The following is a 16364-nucleotide window of genomic DNA, read 5'->3' on the forward strand; positions in this document are numbered from 1 at the left end:
AAAGTCCCCCTGTAGTGAAAATCAAGTTTATGTTGTTTATTTGTTTATGTGCTTTTTTTAATTTGCTTTTAGACAAACCATGTGCCAATCTATTAATCAACACCATTGCTGTGTATTTTCTCCTTAAAACTGTAGTTTCCCAAAGGCTGACCCAGAAATATGGTTTGAAACAGCCCTCGGTTTGCTACGTCACAAACCAATAACCAATCACGTCAAGGGATCGATTCCTATCACTAGCATGCAAAATATACCAATACCAGCACAAAACCAAAAATAAATTAGAGCAAAAAAACCCTTGAAGCTGTGGTTTAATGTGAATTTAGAACTGCTAACTTGCATTATAACCCGTGGAAACAGTGTAAAAGTAGCCCGGAGTCAGACGCACCTCTCCCACATCGGCGTCTGCACTTGACACGCGTATGCTCGCTGGGCGCGAATTAAGAATCACAAATGGCTGCATTCGAGTCTTCAAGGCATTTTAGGACACAACATCGTCAAGTAAGTAACTTTAACGAATGTTACAGTATTCACAGTAGTTGTCCGCTAGTAAAAACATCGTTTTATCAGTCATTATCCGTGTATGCCATTGTTTTGCGGTTACTACAGTTCAGTGGATCAGGAGGCGCTGGCTGGTGTGACTGAGTGGAGGCGGGACTAATTTGCATATTCATAGATCCGCGTATAGTAAATGAGGCAAGGGTGTAGAGTTACATTCAAGCTATTTTAAGGCATGAGAAAATTATTTTCACAAGAAAAAACATTTAAATATGTCATTTTGATGATCAAAGATAAGTTTTAAGGGATAAAATATTTGACTACAGGGGGACTTTAAATAACCTAATCTGTAGGTAATCTGTAGTGGATATAACCAACAAAAATATCTGCTTGCACTGGACCTTGGAATGACTGCACAATTCCACCGAGGCTTTCTACTAAGCAAGCAAGAAACCTTTAAATTAGCCAGTTCCAAAAGGACTCTCTGGACATGGTGGAGCTTGGAGAAAAGTAATTTCACTGGCAATTAGGGAAGCTGGGAACTCAGCTCTGGCAAAACCCTGTTCAACTGAACGTCTCTCTGCTGGCACAGTCGTGGAGAGCGAAAGGAGAATGTTTTGTTTGATTCTGATGGTGATTGATGGCATTTCACCAAAGACCATAGTCAGTGAAGCCTGAAGTAATGTCCCTCCTTTCACTGGCCCACAGAGACAAGACCACATAACACTGACACAAACTGTTTACGGGATGGCACAAAAGCACAGTGACAGCTCTAGCAGTCTTTATGCATTAATTTTTTTCCTTACTGCGCATTTCAGCTTCATAGCTGAGGGAGCTCGGCTTGTGGACCCGATATTGCTTCAGGAGCTTTTTGTCCCAGGCACCGCAATTCAGAGGATTCCCAAGTCGTAAAAATTCCCTGGAAAATACATAAAAACATTTTATAGAGACAGCAATAACCCACACAATTAGCAACTGCTTGCTTGCTCTTTGAGCATAATCAAAACACATAAAAAAAATCTAGATGACAACAACTGTAAATGACAAAAATAAACGTTAAATAAATGTAATTAATAAAATATATCATATAATAATTGTAATGATTGCAATAACAATAATAATTATATTTTTTATTTAAATAAAATCTAAATAATAATAATAATTATTATAAATAATAATAACAAAATAATATGAATAAGAAGAATAAATTAATCACTTAAATAAATATGATGATGATTATATCTATATGTGGAAGGATTTTTCCAGAATGGACTGTTGCATGACATTTAAACAATAAAAGACAGATTTTGATTCCACAAATGAGCTGAAGTGAATTGCTGTTTTTTTTCTTCTTTATTTTGTAGTGAAGCAAGTCTGCATCCTCCATCACGTTAGACCAGCCATGCGGAAAATTTAAATTGCTAATCCATTTTGACTTGGAGACGACCCATGGAGAGCTTTGAATAATATTGAGATGTGTCAAATTCGATCATTATTCTTTTATTCAAACATGCAGCTGTGATAAGATCAGATCAGATCAGTAAAGACTGAATCATGCAGGAACCCCAGGAGCAAAACAGATTTTAACTGCCTCTTAATCTGGTCTTTGTATAAACAAAAATCTGTTCAAAAGAGCTCACATGTGGGAGACCAATCAATAAAAGGTTGGGGGGCAGAAAAATGTTCCTTTAAGATATTATTCATAAATATTTATCACTTAAATAAATATTGCTGAGGCTTTGAGATTTAATGGCCAAAGAGCTGGTCCTCTGACCTGTACTGGATCACATTTGTGTACTGTAATGTATACAGTGTATTTTAATATAATATAATATTCTTGTCATATTTTATTTTGTTATTTTTATATATTGTCTCTATGTAAGGCTTATTATATAAATACAATTTTGTGAGCAAACTAGACTCACCTGAGCACCATAGGCTCTAGGGCCTGGGAAGCCAGTCGCTCAAACATCCTCTGCAGTGGTGGGTGGAGTGGGTGATCTTCGTCTCCCAAAGCGCAGCTACAGCGCTGAAGCAAGCGTGAGTGCAGACCCGCCTCACACAGGATCTGCTGGTTCCTCTCTGAATGCACCAGCAGCTGCAGGATGTTAGCAACTGCTAACTGCAGGTCCAGAGCATGCTGAGGAGCAGAGCAAAGGTAAAGGTGTAAAGGTGTACACTTACAGTAGTACACTCAGCTCAGATAAACACTAAAAAAAATCTGAAATTCAAAATTCACATTGCAGCGGCACAAGCCTATAGCATGCTATTACTAGTCAAGTCTGAGGACAAATACCTAACCAATCAAACCAAGCTTTTGACAGGCCTGTTTTTAGGAAGGTACACCCCTAAAAGGAAAGGTCTGGGTTATTACAAAATATCTTATGTCATCAGTATGCCACAGATGCTGTCGATTACACAGAATATCATTTAATCTTGTCCCAGTTTGTAGTAACAAACAAGTTTGTAAAAAACAAAACGATGAAAAAACACTGACAAATGTATTTATAATGGAAGTCTATGAGCCAATATACTGCACTGCCTCACATTCTTCCATTGTTAAGCATGTAACACTCCAGTTACTCTCTGTAACTCTCCAGAGAGCAGATCGTGGTAATCATTTCTGTGGTAATCGTAGCAAACAACATAACAAAAATGCGGCTGATAGAGCTTAAATGAGAACATGCCTTTAAGTTTCACACAAAATGTCTAAAAAAAAGATTCATTCTCATAAAATCCTTCACTTTGACTTCTGACTGTAGGTGAAAAACAAAAATGATGCTAAGGTAACAAATCTTTAAATTGAAGACGTGTAAGCAAAGTCTTTTCAAAATAAAAATAAATAAATGTATTTATATAATTGCATAATAAGCCTTCATCCCACAACTATAGTGTATGTGTGTATATATATATATACACACACACACACACACTTATATACATATATTCACAAGTTACTGTCACTTTTCAGCAATTTAATGCATACTGACTAAATAAAATAATTAATTTTAAAAAAATCTTACTGATCCCAAACTTTTGAACAGTAGTGTATACAATCAATTGTGAAGTAGAATCATAGATATGACAGTGTCATATTTGATGCTGATAAGCTCAGCAACACATTCTTACAGTATCACTCCTAGCTACATATTCTTACAGTATCTCTCCTAGCTACACATCAACACAAAAATGTAGCATTAGGCATTGCCATGTGGGCTGATGACTGTAAGACACCAAACATGGTGTCAGCTCACTAGGTTTTGAGACAGAGCCAATATCTACAAGCAGCTCATACCTCAGGCTGTGTGTCAGAAGAAACGGAGGGTAGGAGGTCGAGCACTGCCAGCACTGCTCCAGGGTGGATGACTACAGGGTCTGAAGAGTGCTGGGATGGATTTCCCAAGTGCAGCTTTAGGTCCGTTAGGGCTTTACCAGGAGCAGAGTTGGATGAGCTGTGATAGCCATTTCTATTGGGAAAGAAAAGATCACTTAATGGCTCTTCTTAGTCTCATCACTTAGTGTCAGTGTCTGGAAAGTGTAATTCACTTATACATTTTGGCTTGGCAGTTTTATGCAGATAAAAGCTAATAGGCTGCAAAAGCTTAGAGAGATTTTTTTAAAAGAAGGATTTTTTTGGTCCTTAATCTTAAATACAGCACCAAAATGTAAAAAAATATCAACTTTGATATAATGTTAATTATGAATCAAAACTCCCAACAGAGAGCTTGAAAAGCAAAAGGACTGAAAAAAGCTGTCAGCACAACCAGAGAAGGAGAAATTTTAGCAAACACAAAGCTTTACAGGTAAGCAAAGTAGCTCAACATGGCAGATGAAATGGTGCAGAAAAAGATGAAAATATAGACAAAGGAGAAGATCAAGGAGAGGAAAAGTGAGAGGTTGCAAAGTTGCAGACGGCAATCACTCTGATCAGAGGGAGCAGGAAATGAATAACAGTATCCTAAACAGGCCTGATGGAAGAAGTTTCCCAAGTCAAGCAATTTGTCTGGTGTTCACACTGAATATATAGCTGTTTTAAACCAGTGACATTTCTGGGTGGGCAGGGCTACCGTAAACATCTAAACTATATCAACTAGTCAGGGTTTGTTAGGGGAAGAAAAAAAAACTGAATTACACAGAAGAGATACACTTTTATCATTTGTAAAGTTGTCATAACATTTCTGAATGGAATAGTTAAGCCAAAAAATGAAAAATCTGAGCAGAGCCTTTTACATTGTTTAAAAATAAAAATATAATAATAAAAATATATATTATTTCAAATAAATACTGTTCTACTGGACTTTCTATTCATCAGAGAATCTGGAGAAAAATGCGTCCGTTTCCACTAAAGTATTAAGCAACACAACTGTTTTCAGCACTGATAATTAATAAATGTTTCTTGAGAACCAAATTAGTAAATTAGAATTATTTAATAAGAATTATAATTTTATATATAAGGATTGTGTGACACTGGAGTAATGCCAGCTTTGCCATCACAGGAATAAATAACACTAACACTCAAATATTTTTGAAACAGATATATATGAAATATATATCTACAGATATAATAAATTAAAATAGAAAACTTGACTTCAATTTCAATAAAAATAAACGCAGCCTTGGTGAGCATATTTAAAAAATCCCAAACTTTTGAACTGTAGTGTGTATATGTACAATATGGATATATATGATAAATTTAAAAAAAATTCTAATAATGGCAGATAAACAATATAGTACCAATATACCCTACTGTAAGGAAAGGTGTGAGACAAAAGTGAACAAATGAAGGAAGAGAGAATGAAACAGACTGGGGAAAAAATGGTCTGATCACTCGACGAGCACAGAACAGAAAAAAAAAGGAAAAGACAGAGGGAGAAAAGGAAGAGATGGCAGAAAGCGGTACCTCTTCCTGGCGATTGCTGGCGTGCCCCAAGGAGAGGGCAATGAGGTCTCGTGAGTCAGGCAGGGGGGCACCTGCTCGGCACGACTACAACGATTCAACCACACACGGACACGCAGAGTCACGACCAAACAATCAACATAAAAACAGACCAGACATTCCCACGGCCATACAAACACAAACAGCAGGTCCATACCACACACACCCCGTGTGTGCAGCCAGGCAATGCCAGAGGTTACGAGAGACAAAGAAATGAGAAAGAGCAAGAGACGGAGGCAGTTAGTTCCTGTTGAATATACAGCTCAGGGCACAGCACATAGAACTCAGAGGATCTACAGATCATGCAAATCTAACACAAACATAAGCCCAAAGCACAGCTACACTCAGATAGCATGTAAAGGCATTTGCATCTCTCTTCTGAAGGTCATGACTAATGAGAACGGTACATTGAAGGAAACTATGCTCTCAGCAGATCAGGGATGTGCATGAAGAATCAACATGTCGAGTACTCATTCTGCACCAACTACTAAGATGTAACACTCTATTCAAACTAGGCAAACCAATTTTCTTTTATGACTTTGCCTGCCATAGAAAACAATGAGAATACTTTCCCGCTGAATCCCTCATTGTTACAAATGAATATTTAGGGTGGCATTCTAGATACGCGTTTATGTTTTGAAAGGAAATGTTGTGTAATTTCAAGTGCATCCAAGCTGCAATATTTAGAACCTGATTTGTTTATTTGGTTCTTGTTAGAATCATGAATCCCAGCAGATTGGTGGAAAAAAATGCAAAAATAAATTAGCCTGGCAGAATGCATTTTCTATTAGGCTCACGTGGCCATTATTAATTGTTTATTTAAATAATAACATAATATAAAAACAGAAAATAAAAATTACAAATGAAATAGTCTTTTTAGAATAGACATTGTTACATGTTAATTCCCCTGATGGCGGTAGTCTAATTTTAAAATTGGTTTCTATGTAAGCTCTGTGTGACCTCAAACACACTTAATTTTTTATTACTTTGCTTATTTTTTTTTTTTAGCTTGTTCATTTTAATTTTCAAATGTAGTTGTGCAGTTTTTTCTTAAACCATTGTGCTCATTTATTTTGTTTTAAGAAATAGCATAGTTTGTCAAAGTTATTATTAAACAGTCATTAGTGATGCATTTGAATTAAACAAAATATATACTTTGTAGACATCACATGTCAATTTTTATTTTATTCGTTATCTTTATGTGCAAAGAGTACTCGACTATAAAGTTACACTTTTTTTTCCTCAATAAAAGTAAACTGCTGCCTCAATCAAAAGAGGGATTTCATTTCATCTTACTGATATCACATCCAAAACACATTGATCCTTTCTATTCATTAAGAAAAGGCAACTTCATTTAACCACACCTGTCAAATGAGTCTGTGGCCATCTTGTACAGGTAGATGAACAGCTTGCTGCAGTGCTTAAGAGTGGGACAAACGTTTTCTGCAGGTATGATCTCATCCTCCAGTAACCGCTGGAATGGCTGGGCATTAGAGGGGAAGACGGTTGCTGGACCAACTTTCTTAGAATCGGAAAAACATCCCAAAAGTCGCACCGCATCGGCCAGCTTCTCGTATTGGATCTCAGTGCGAAAGAAGTGCGAGTTGGCAGGTTCATAACGCATGGCTGCTGTTAGAGTGCAGAATACGGTATGTAGAAGTTCAAAGATTTTGTTCTGGTTGACCTTCTCCCAGCCGCTGACAGGTGGAGAACAGAGAGAACGCTCCATGGCAACCAACAGTGAGGTCACGTACACAAAGCCGCCCACCTTGCGGAAGACGGTGCGTGTGCGGTGGCTCTCGCGCAGCACCACTAGCAAAGCCTAATGAGAAACAACAAAGAATGTTAGGTGAATTCAAATTTAAATCATAAGGATACAAGTTAATTGTGCACCGAGGATGCTCCACACCTACATTACAACTCGAATGTTTGGGTTCAGTAAGATTTTGCACCAAATCAGCATATTAGAATTATTTCTAAAAAATCATGTGACACTGAAGACTGGAGTAATGGCTGCTAAAAAAAAAAAAATCAGCCTTGTCATTAGAACAGCTTTTGTCTTAAGAATAAATTACATTTTAAAATATGCTAAAACAGGAACAGTTGTTTCAAACTTAAAATTGCACAATATTACTGCATTTACTGTATTTTTGATCAAATAAATGCAGCCTAGGTGAGGATAAGAGACTCTTTAAAAAAAAAAAACATTTCAAAAAAATCTTAGACCCCGAACTTTTGAACGGTACTGTATTTTATGCAAATATGATGGTTAAACTAAAAAAAGTAATTTTAATTAAGACCACATGCTAGATTTATGAACATAGGGAAAAAGTAAATATCCACATGCTTACATATTATATACTCCATATATAATATATTATTGAATAATATCATATATCAGTGCGCACCAAAATCTTTATTTAACAACTGCAACATTTTGATCAGTAGGTCTTTGTTTAATGAAATTTTGAAGCATTAATTTCAATGTGTGGAGATTTACTGTTTTCCACATTTACTCCATCATCACCTGCACCTGTAAAAAAACCTGAGCTGGATGTGCACACTTATTTCTTCACACAGTTATGAATGCGCCTCACCCGCAGAATGTCAGTTTTGAGCTGTAGTTCTGTTGATGGTGCAGAGTGCATAAGGCCGAGCAGAGTACCCATGTCATCATCTCCAGATGGCGACAGCACCAGCTGTTGAATGATCATCAGAGCGTGCTCACGACACTGACGGTACTTCACAATGTTGTGCACACACCGGGCTCCGCCAAACTCACGGAACAATCCTGAGAGATTCAGATTTTCTCGTTAAAAATTCATCAGACTTCGTCATATAAGCTTGGAGGCAAGCAATTTAGGATTTTAGTTTCAACTTCATAGCTTAGCAAGATCTTTAATGTTTTGTTTATGTAAATATTAGACACAACAAGAGCATAGTGAGATTTAGAAATGACTGATCACCTCAGTGGCAATGCCACATTTTCTGCAGTAAAGCCAATCTGGTTGGCTAACAATAAATAAAGCATGAGTGCATCTGTGAGATAGGGCATTCTCTATCAGCAGCCATGATAGAGAAGAGAAATGATTACAGAGCTGAAGTTAAGAGACCTGACTCAGCACATACAGTGAGACTACTGCAGGGCCTGAGAGCATGAAAATGAATTTTGACTCGTCCCTGAGTGCAAAAAAAAAAAAAAAGGAAAATTGGGAGTACAATAATGCAATTATAATGAAAGCCTAAGGGATGTACTGGAAAGTTTCAAAACAAGCAATGTCAATCTCATATTTCTGTTCAAGACCATATGAAATCAAAAACTGACTTGGTGGCATTGTATCTATGCATATTAGCTTTGAGACTGTAATGAAATTAACCTTTAGCAGATCTTACAGATTTAAAATGTAGTCGTTCTCTTCCGACAAAATGTTACAAATATTGATGACTCATTCGGCACCACACAAATTTTTGACTAATCAAATGCTCTCAAGAATGACAATGTTCCGCCCTCTAATACCACAAGCAACTGAGAAGTAGCAAATGATGATTTACAGCTATGATGTAACTAAAGCCTAATGATATTTTAAAGGAAAAAGGGACAATTCCCTCAATGTCCTGGCAAAACAGCCCATTTAAAATGGAAATGTTAAAATTGTGATTGTTTTTAGAGTACTTCTGATTTATTTTTTTTTTTATTACAAAAATTCTGTCAGAGATGAACTTCCTGTTAAACATTACTAGAGTAATAACAAAAACATCAAGTAAATGAATACACAAGGCGTGGGGGATGTGTACAACTCTGTAAATCATAGGCTTAACAATTCTGTGTAAATCTGCAGAGCTTCTGCATGACAGATTCCGTGAGGCCTTGATTATGAATAAAGGTAGGTAAAGAGGAAGAGACGGTGAGACCAAAACTACTGTGTCAGTCTAATTCCAAGCCTTCCGCTTGCCATTTCCTCTTTCAAAACCCAGCAAAAGTTGGTGCCATAGACTTGTGGGCAGCGTTCTGACATGTGGTGTGATAGCGCTTCGGGTGATCAGTTTGTGTCCTAGGTTGCGGTCCATTCTCCTCTCCAAACCTTTCAATTACAAAGTCTGAAAGGCCAAAAACTTAACTTTAAAAAGAAAACAAAAGAAACAGCCATGCACACATTTACCTGCATTGGTGTTCGAGCCTTGCAAGAGGACTGTGAGTGTCTCCATGACAAGCCAGGCAAGCTGTTTTTGCTCTTCAGCCACATTGTTCTTGGCATCACCTGACAACAGTGAGGGGGGGAGCAATCAATGAAATTATAACTAGTATCAGCGTTGTTATTGTTTTTGTTTTTTTAAGTGATTTTGTTAATTAAAATAAACAGAATTATTAAAAAAAACCTGTTAAACATTACTAGAGTAATAACAAAAACATCAAGTAAATGAATACACAAGGCGTGGGGGATGTGTACAACTCTGTAAATCATAGGCTTAACAATTCTGTGTAAATCTGCAGAGCTTCTGCATGACAGATTCCGTGAGGCCTTGATTATGAATAAAGGTAGGTAAAGAGGAAGAGACGGTGAGACCAAAACTACTGTGTCAGTCTAATTCCAAGCCTTCCGCTTGCCATTTCCTCTTTCAAAACCCAGCAAAAGTTGGTGCCATAGACTTGTGGGCAGCGTTCTGACATGTGGTGTGATAGCGCTTCGGGTGATCAGTTTGTGTCCTAGGTTGCGGTCCATTCTCCTCTCCAAACCTTTCAATTACAAAGTCTGAAAGGCCAAAAACTTAACTTTAAAAAGAAAACAAAAGAAACAGCCATGCACACATTTACCTGCATTTGTGTTCGAGCCTTGCAAGAGGACTGTGAGTGTCTCCATGACAAGCCAGGCAAGCTGTTTTTGCTCTTCAGCCACATTGTTCTTGGCATCACCTGACAACAGTGAGGGGGGGAGCAATCAATGAAATTATAACTAGTATCAGCGTTGTTATTGTTTTTGTTTTTTTAAGTGATTTTGTTAATTAAAATAAACAGAATTATTAAAAAAAAATAAAATAAAAAAAGACAAAAGCATATGACAAAATGACTAAAACTTGAAACTAAGATATGAAAAAACTGAAAGTATAAAAAAATAGTATAAAAAAAAAGACCTAAATTAAATTAAAGTAATAAACACTGTAGTAGTATACAAATAATACTTACAAATATTTATTATTTAATTTTAGTTCACAAATGATTACCCTGCTCGCCATGGGCTTGCGTTGGGTCTTTCAGCAGCGCTGCATATTTGTGGAGCAGGTTAACTAGCACTTCCAGCAGTCCAACTTCACGGAAGACATCACTGAAGACAGGGTGGTGGCGCCCGAGTTTGAGAAGAGTGCGGGTGGCAGTGATGCTACATCCGTAAGAGGTGCTCGACTTTAATAGCACGCTAACGCTAAAAAGCTCTTTGCATGGTACGTAATTAAGTCCGAAGACGACAAACTCCAGTACCTCGAAGTACTTGGACTGCACCTCCGGTAGTTTTGCTACTCTGTCTGCAAACTGCGATAGCGCATGCTGCGCCTCTAAGATGAAATAGTTGGCATAGTCTGCGGCGTAGATGTTGGCAATGGCTTCAAGGATCATACGTGCTAATCGACCACTCTTGGCCTTCAAGAAGGCATTCTGAAGCACAGAGAAAGCCTGGATGTTTCTGACCGTGTGGCCTGAAAAAAAAAAAAGAAATCGAACTCATGAGTAAACAGTTAACAGACAAAAAATAACCAATGCATTATTCTAATGGCTCCTGTTGTGTTCAACAGAAGAAAGCCAGTCATACAGGTTTGGAACAACGATAATAAAGTAGTATAGTAAATATGATTATGAGGAGTGAGTAAATAGTGAGTAGATAACATAAATAGTGAGTAAATAACAAAGGTATGTGCATTTTGGCTGAACTATTAATTTAGCAGCATACTAGCACCACAGTCCTAATGACAGTATGAAACTCTAGAAACTCCAGTGAACTTTGGTGGACTCTTGCAAAGCTAGTAACACACAACCTCACATGTTTTCATTTCCTCTCAATCTGAAAGCAGAAGTGTATATTCATGACAACTTCCAAATAATTATGTTGTTAACAAGAGGTCAGTAACATGTACAGTAAGTCACATAATAATCATAACTGAATAACAGTGTCATAATCGAGACCAGCTCATTCGAGTCAAAGCCCAGAAGTGGGTTGAATTCAAATCATGAATTCAAGTCCATAACAAGACCAAGACCATGCAAATACATTCTTAGGGTGCTTTAACACCTGTAGATTGATTGCTTTGTTCCGAAACAGGGATTAAAATTATTACAATGTTGCTTTTTATTCTTGGTGCGGTTCGCTTTCACACGGCAATGTTTCTAAACGGACCAAATTTGATAATACAAGTCACGCGCAAGTAAACTGTTCTCTCATTGGTCAAAGTTTCACGGTTTATTTTCCGGGATTTCACTAGCTGTCACAGCTGTCATCTGTCAGGATGGAACGACAACAGCTTCGCAGGCTTATTGTTTTTTTTTTTTGTAGATATCGTTATATTAAAGGGGTCATATGATGCGATTTCAATTTTTCCTTTCTCTTTGGAGTGTAAAGGTGGGGCATAGAGGAGAAACAATAATGTACAGTATGTGGAAAATAATGTGTTTTTTAAACCTTAAACCGCATAAACACATTGCATTACACCAAATACACAACATAATGTTCTTTTTAGCAACGTCATATGACCCCTTTAATTTATCACTTTGAGCAGGAGTCCAGGATTCATCGGGAAAACATTTTTAAAATGTACATACTTGGAAGAAGAGCAATAAGACGGCATTATAAAATGAAAAAGTGCGCTTTGATTTTGAATGGCGAAGACGTGCTCACCCACAGACATTCACATGGTTAATTTTGAAGTATCAGCAAAACAACAAAGCTAATGCTTTTTACGGAACTTACACAATTACCCATTATACATTGTGATATAGCCTGGTTCGTTGGTCCGTTAGATCGGATTGCTTTCTTACTACAACCGAACCGCTCCAGAGTTCGTTTTCAATCGAGCCGAGACCACCTCGTTCAGGCGAGGTTCCGAAACAACGGTCCAGGTGTGAAAGCACCCTAAGACTCAGACTCAAGGCCAAGACCATATTTTCATGGTCTTGGTGTTGTCATGGACTTAGGAGTATGTGGACTCGGTCTTGACACTGACCCAACCATCTTCTGGCATCGGTCTTGATTTGGACTCAAATGAGCTGGTCTCGACTACAGCACTGCTGAATAGCCACCGATGTCCTTGCTGCATGTTTCTTGTCCTCAATTTGTGGGAGCACAAAATTCATTACTGGTGTCTATTTCTACATTGGGTCTTTCTGAAGAGTAATTATGCTGTACAACTAGGCTTCAAGAAAAAATATGCAATATTAACTATGAATATCCAGCCATCACATGATCATAGAGCAAGACAAGCCAATCATTCAACCCCGCAACCTTTAAAAACACATTCTTGTCCATTCAACCTTTATGAACTCCCACTTCAGTGAGTGCTATTGCTGGCTGAGTGAAAATGACACCACAAAGTAGGGAATAAACGGTCTCTGTGATTGGCTTGTAGGAAAAGAGGAAGTCTTGATGTGACTGGATACATAAACAACATAATCTGGCACCATTATTTTAATTACAGCATTTAATAGCTCTTGCGAGGCATAAGACAAGCCAAACAAATAACCTAACCAGATTACACAGTAGGTGTCTGCCGTTTGCCTCCTTCTGACCAATTAATGCCATTTACTGCCAGTGAACACTAATGTTTTAATTCTCACTCAGAAACCGCAGGCCCTTCTCCTTGTGTGCCTAAAAGACTAATCTAGCTGACAAAGGGAGGCAGCAGCAGACACAGATGAGGTGGTTAATAAATGAAAACGCAGAGAGGAAGAAAACTGCTAATCTCACTCAGTGGTTTAGACAGCCATTGATTACAGCTGGGTTAATTCATCCTGCAAGCTCTTAAAAAAAGGTTAATTTCCATAATTTTTTTATAAAAAATAAATAAATAAACTAAAAGAAAAGAAAAATCAAAACAAAAGAAAAGAAATTTTAAAAATGAAATCAAATATAAATAAAAAAATAAATAAAATCATTAAAAGAATCCCAGCTGACGCAAAAATGTGAATGACTGCAAATATAGAAGCACACTAAATCTCTAAAGTATTTTAGTAATGCAGGCCACTTAAGCCTCAACATTTTAAACTTGCCATCTGAATGCTGTGAAGACCTCAATTTCTCTAGGCTTCCTGGCCAAAGTTCAACATACCCCAGAATTTCATATCACCAACTTTCGCACCCAGCTGTGCAGTGACATAAGTTAAGAGTCAAGTGCATGTCAATTTATGGAGGGCTGACCTTTTCCAGAAGGCTGTGGAACCACAAAACCTGGAAGCAGGAAGGGTGCTCCAGTGGTGAGACCAGCTGGCTTCAGCTCACTGACACCATATGTGGTCAGAGCGGTCATCAGGTTCACCAGGTCCTTTAGAGCATCTTTGGATTCCTCCTCTTTGGCCTGCTCCAACCTAATATACAGCAAATATAACAGAGAATATCACTTCTCAATCATATCAGAATTAAAAAGAAATATAGCTGCAAGCAGCAATTACCGGGGTTCAAGCACTTTAAGGCCTTTAAGATGGTATGTTTTAGGGTCTAGACCAACCTGGATGTATGGCTGACAGTAAAACACATCCAAAATGGAGAATATGCTCACAGACACACACAAACACACACACTGAAATGAAATGATTAAACTTGTTTATTAATACTCAATAAGCATACTTAAACACACAGACACAGAGACACACACACATACACAGGCATACATGCACACACATTTTGTTGAAGATATAGATATTTGAAATAAATGATAGGTGACAACACTTATTGCAAGTCTTCTCTTTTTTTAAGAGTTTATATGTCATTTTCAGGTTTCACTGTAATCATAATCTGGCATAATTGTAAAAACTAATATGTCTGTATGAACAAAATGGTCAACTTTGACTCAATGTGATTTTAAATGTTATAACAGTGATTTTATAACGTCTAAGCATGAATCCATCAAACCTATCAACAGTACTGTTTAACTAGTTTATTAATACTCAATAAGCATACTTAAACACAGAGACACCCACACATACATGCACACACATTTTGTTGCAGATATGGATATTTGAAATAAATGATAGGTGACACAAAACATATTGCAAGTCTTCTGTTTTTAAGAGTGTATATGTCATTTTCAGGTTTCACTGTAATCATAATCTGGCATAATTGTAAAAATAGCTAACCTATGAACAGTACTCTTTTAGGACACTTAATGAGCCCATTAGTGGTCTTCCGCTGCCATCTAGTGGTTATAATTGCAATTTCTCATACAACACTGTGTTTTTAAACTTTATAACTATTATAGTGTTATTTTTTTTGCCCAATCGCTCTTAAATTTTACATGCTTGTTTAGAATGAAATTATGCATCATTTTACACAGTTTTGAGAGATATTGTGGGCTTTATTTTAGGATTTATAGGCCTTTGGGTACACTATGTAAATAACATATTATAAAATTACCAGTTTATAGTTGTCCAAATGCAAATGTTTAACATATTTTTGATAATTATTGACCTAGAGAGTCTAGAGAATAGTACTGCACTGATTTTATTGATTTTGAGTTTAAAACCTACGACTAGTTACCAAAAGTAGTTTTTTTAAATAATCTCTAATATTTAATTAACATTTTGATTGACAGCAGTGATCCTAGAGGCAAAGTTATTCAGAATGAGGAGATCTATCAAATGATATGAAGATATAGTGTATAAGTTAATATATGAACATTTTATTTCAATTTGAGGTCATTTACTACAGAAATACTGTTTTTGAGACCGTTTTAACTGTTATTGCGCCACCTATGGTCCGATCTCCATGAAACTTTGCATGCTTGTTAAGAGTCATCTGACACATGCTTTCACCACGTTTCGTAAAGTTTTGAGTTTTTGTTTAGGTCTTATAGGCTTTGAGGTATATTTGACCACGCCCCTTTTATAATGACCCCGTTATAGGTAACTGAAGGACAAAATTCAACATTTTTTTGATAATTATTGTTCTAGAGAGTCCAGATAATATTACTGCAGTGGTTTGATCGAGATTGAGCGAAAAACCTAGGACTATTTCTATACAAATATTGTATTTTTGAGGCCTTTTCAACTGTTATAGCGCCACCTACAGTCCGATCTCCATGAAAGTGTGTATGCTTGTTAAGAGTCATCTGACACGTTTTCACCAAGTTTCGTAAAGTTTGGAGTTTTTGTTTAGGTTTTATAGGCTTTCGGGTATATTTGGCCACACCCCTTTTATAAATGACCCCATTATAAGTAACCAAAGGACAAAATTAAACATTTTTTTTGATAATTATTGATCTAGAGAGTCCACAGAATATTACTGCAGTGGTTTGATCGAGATTGAGCGAAAAACCTAGGACTAGTTCGCAAAAGTAGGTTTTTTAAATAATCTTGGATATTTAATGACCAGTTTGATTGACAGCATTGGTCCTAGAGGCAAATTTGTTCAAAATGAGGAGATCTATCATATGATATGAAGATCTAGTGTTTGTGTGAATATATGTACATGTTTTACAATTTGAGGTCATTTTCTATACAAATATTGTATTTTTGAGGCCTTTTCAACTGTTATAGCGCCACCTATTGTCCGATCTCCATGAAAGTTTGCATGCTTGTTAAGAGTCATCCGACACATGTTTTCACAAAGTTTCGTAAAGTTTGGAGTTTTCGTTTAGGCTTTATAGGTTTTGGGGTATATTTGACCACGCCCTTCTCTAAATGACACCGTAAAAAGTAAGCAAAGGACAAAATTCAACATTTTTTTGATAATTATTGATC

At 36.9% G+C, this 16364-nt stretch overlaps 1 protein-coding gene across 1 annotated transcript in view; it reads right to left on the bottom strand.

Annotated features, from left to right (window-relative positions):
* LOC107661255 (WD repeat and FYVE domain-containing protein 3) overlaps positions 1-16364 on the bottom strand; it is an 83102-nt gene that overhangs the window by 43117 nt on the left and 23621 nt on the right. Inside the window, exons 8-16 of the mRNA XM_016450754.1 lie at positions 13828-13994; positions 10652-11119; positions 10245-10343; positions 8029-8222; positions 6796-7253; positions 5396-5479; positions 3791-3962; positions 2421-2635; positions 1302-1414 (exon numbers count right to left, since the gene is read on the bottom strand). Of these exons, the coding sequence (XP_016306240.1) occupies positions 1302-1414; positions 2421-2635; positions 3791-3962; positions 5396-5479; positions 6796-7253; positions 8029-8222; positions 10245-10343; positions 10652-11119; positions 13828-13994 (1970 nt within the window). The remainder of the gene's footprint in view (positions 1-1301; positions 1415-2420; positions 2636-3790; positions 3963-5395; positions 5480-6795; positions 7254-8028; positions 8223-10244; positions 10344-10651; positions 11120-13827; positions 13995-16364) is intronic.

This window comes from Sinocyclocheilus anshuiensis, unplaced genomic scaffold, assembly GCF_001515605.1.
Source record: "Sinocyclocheilus anshuiensis isolate Anshui unplaced genomic scaffold, SAMN03320099.WGS_v1.1 scaffold1365, whole genome shotgun sequence".
Lineage (NCBI taxonomy): Eukaryota > Metazoa > Chordata > Actinopteri > Cypriniformes > Cyprinidae > Sinocyclocheilus > Sinocyclocheilus anshuiensis.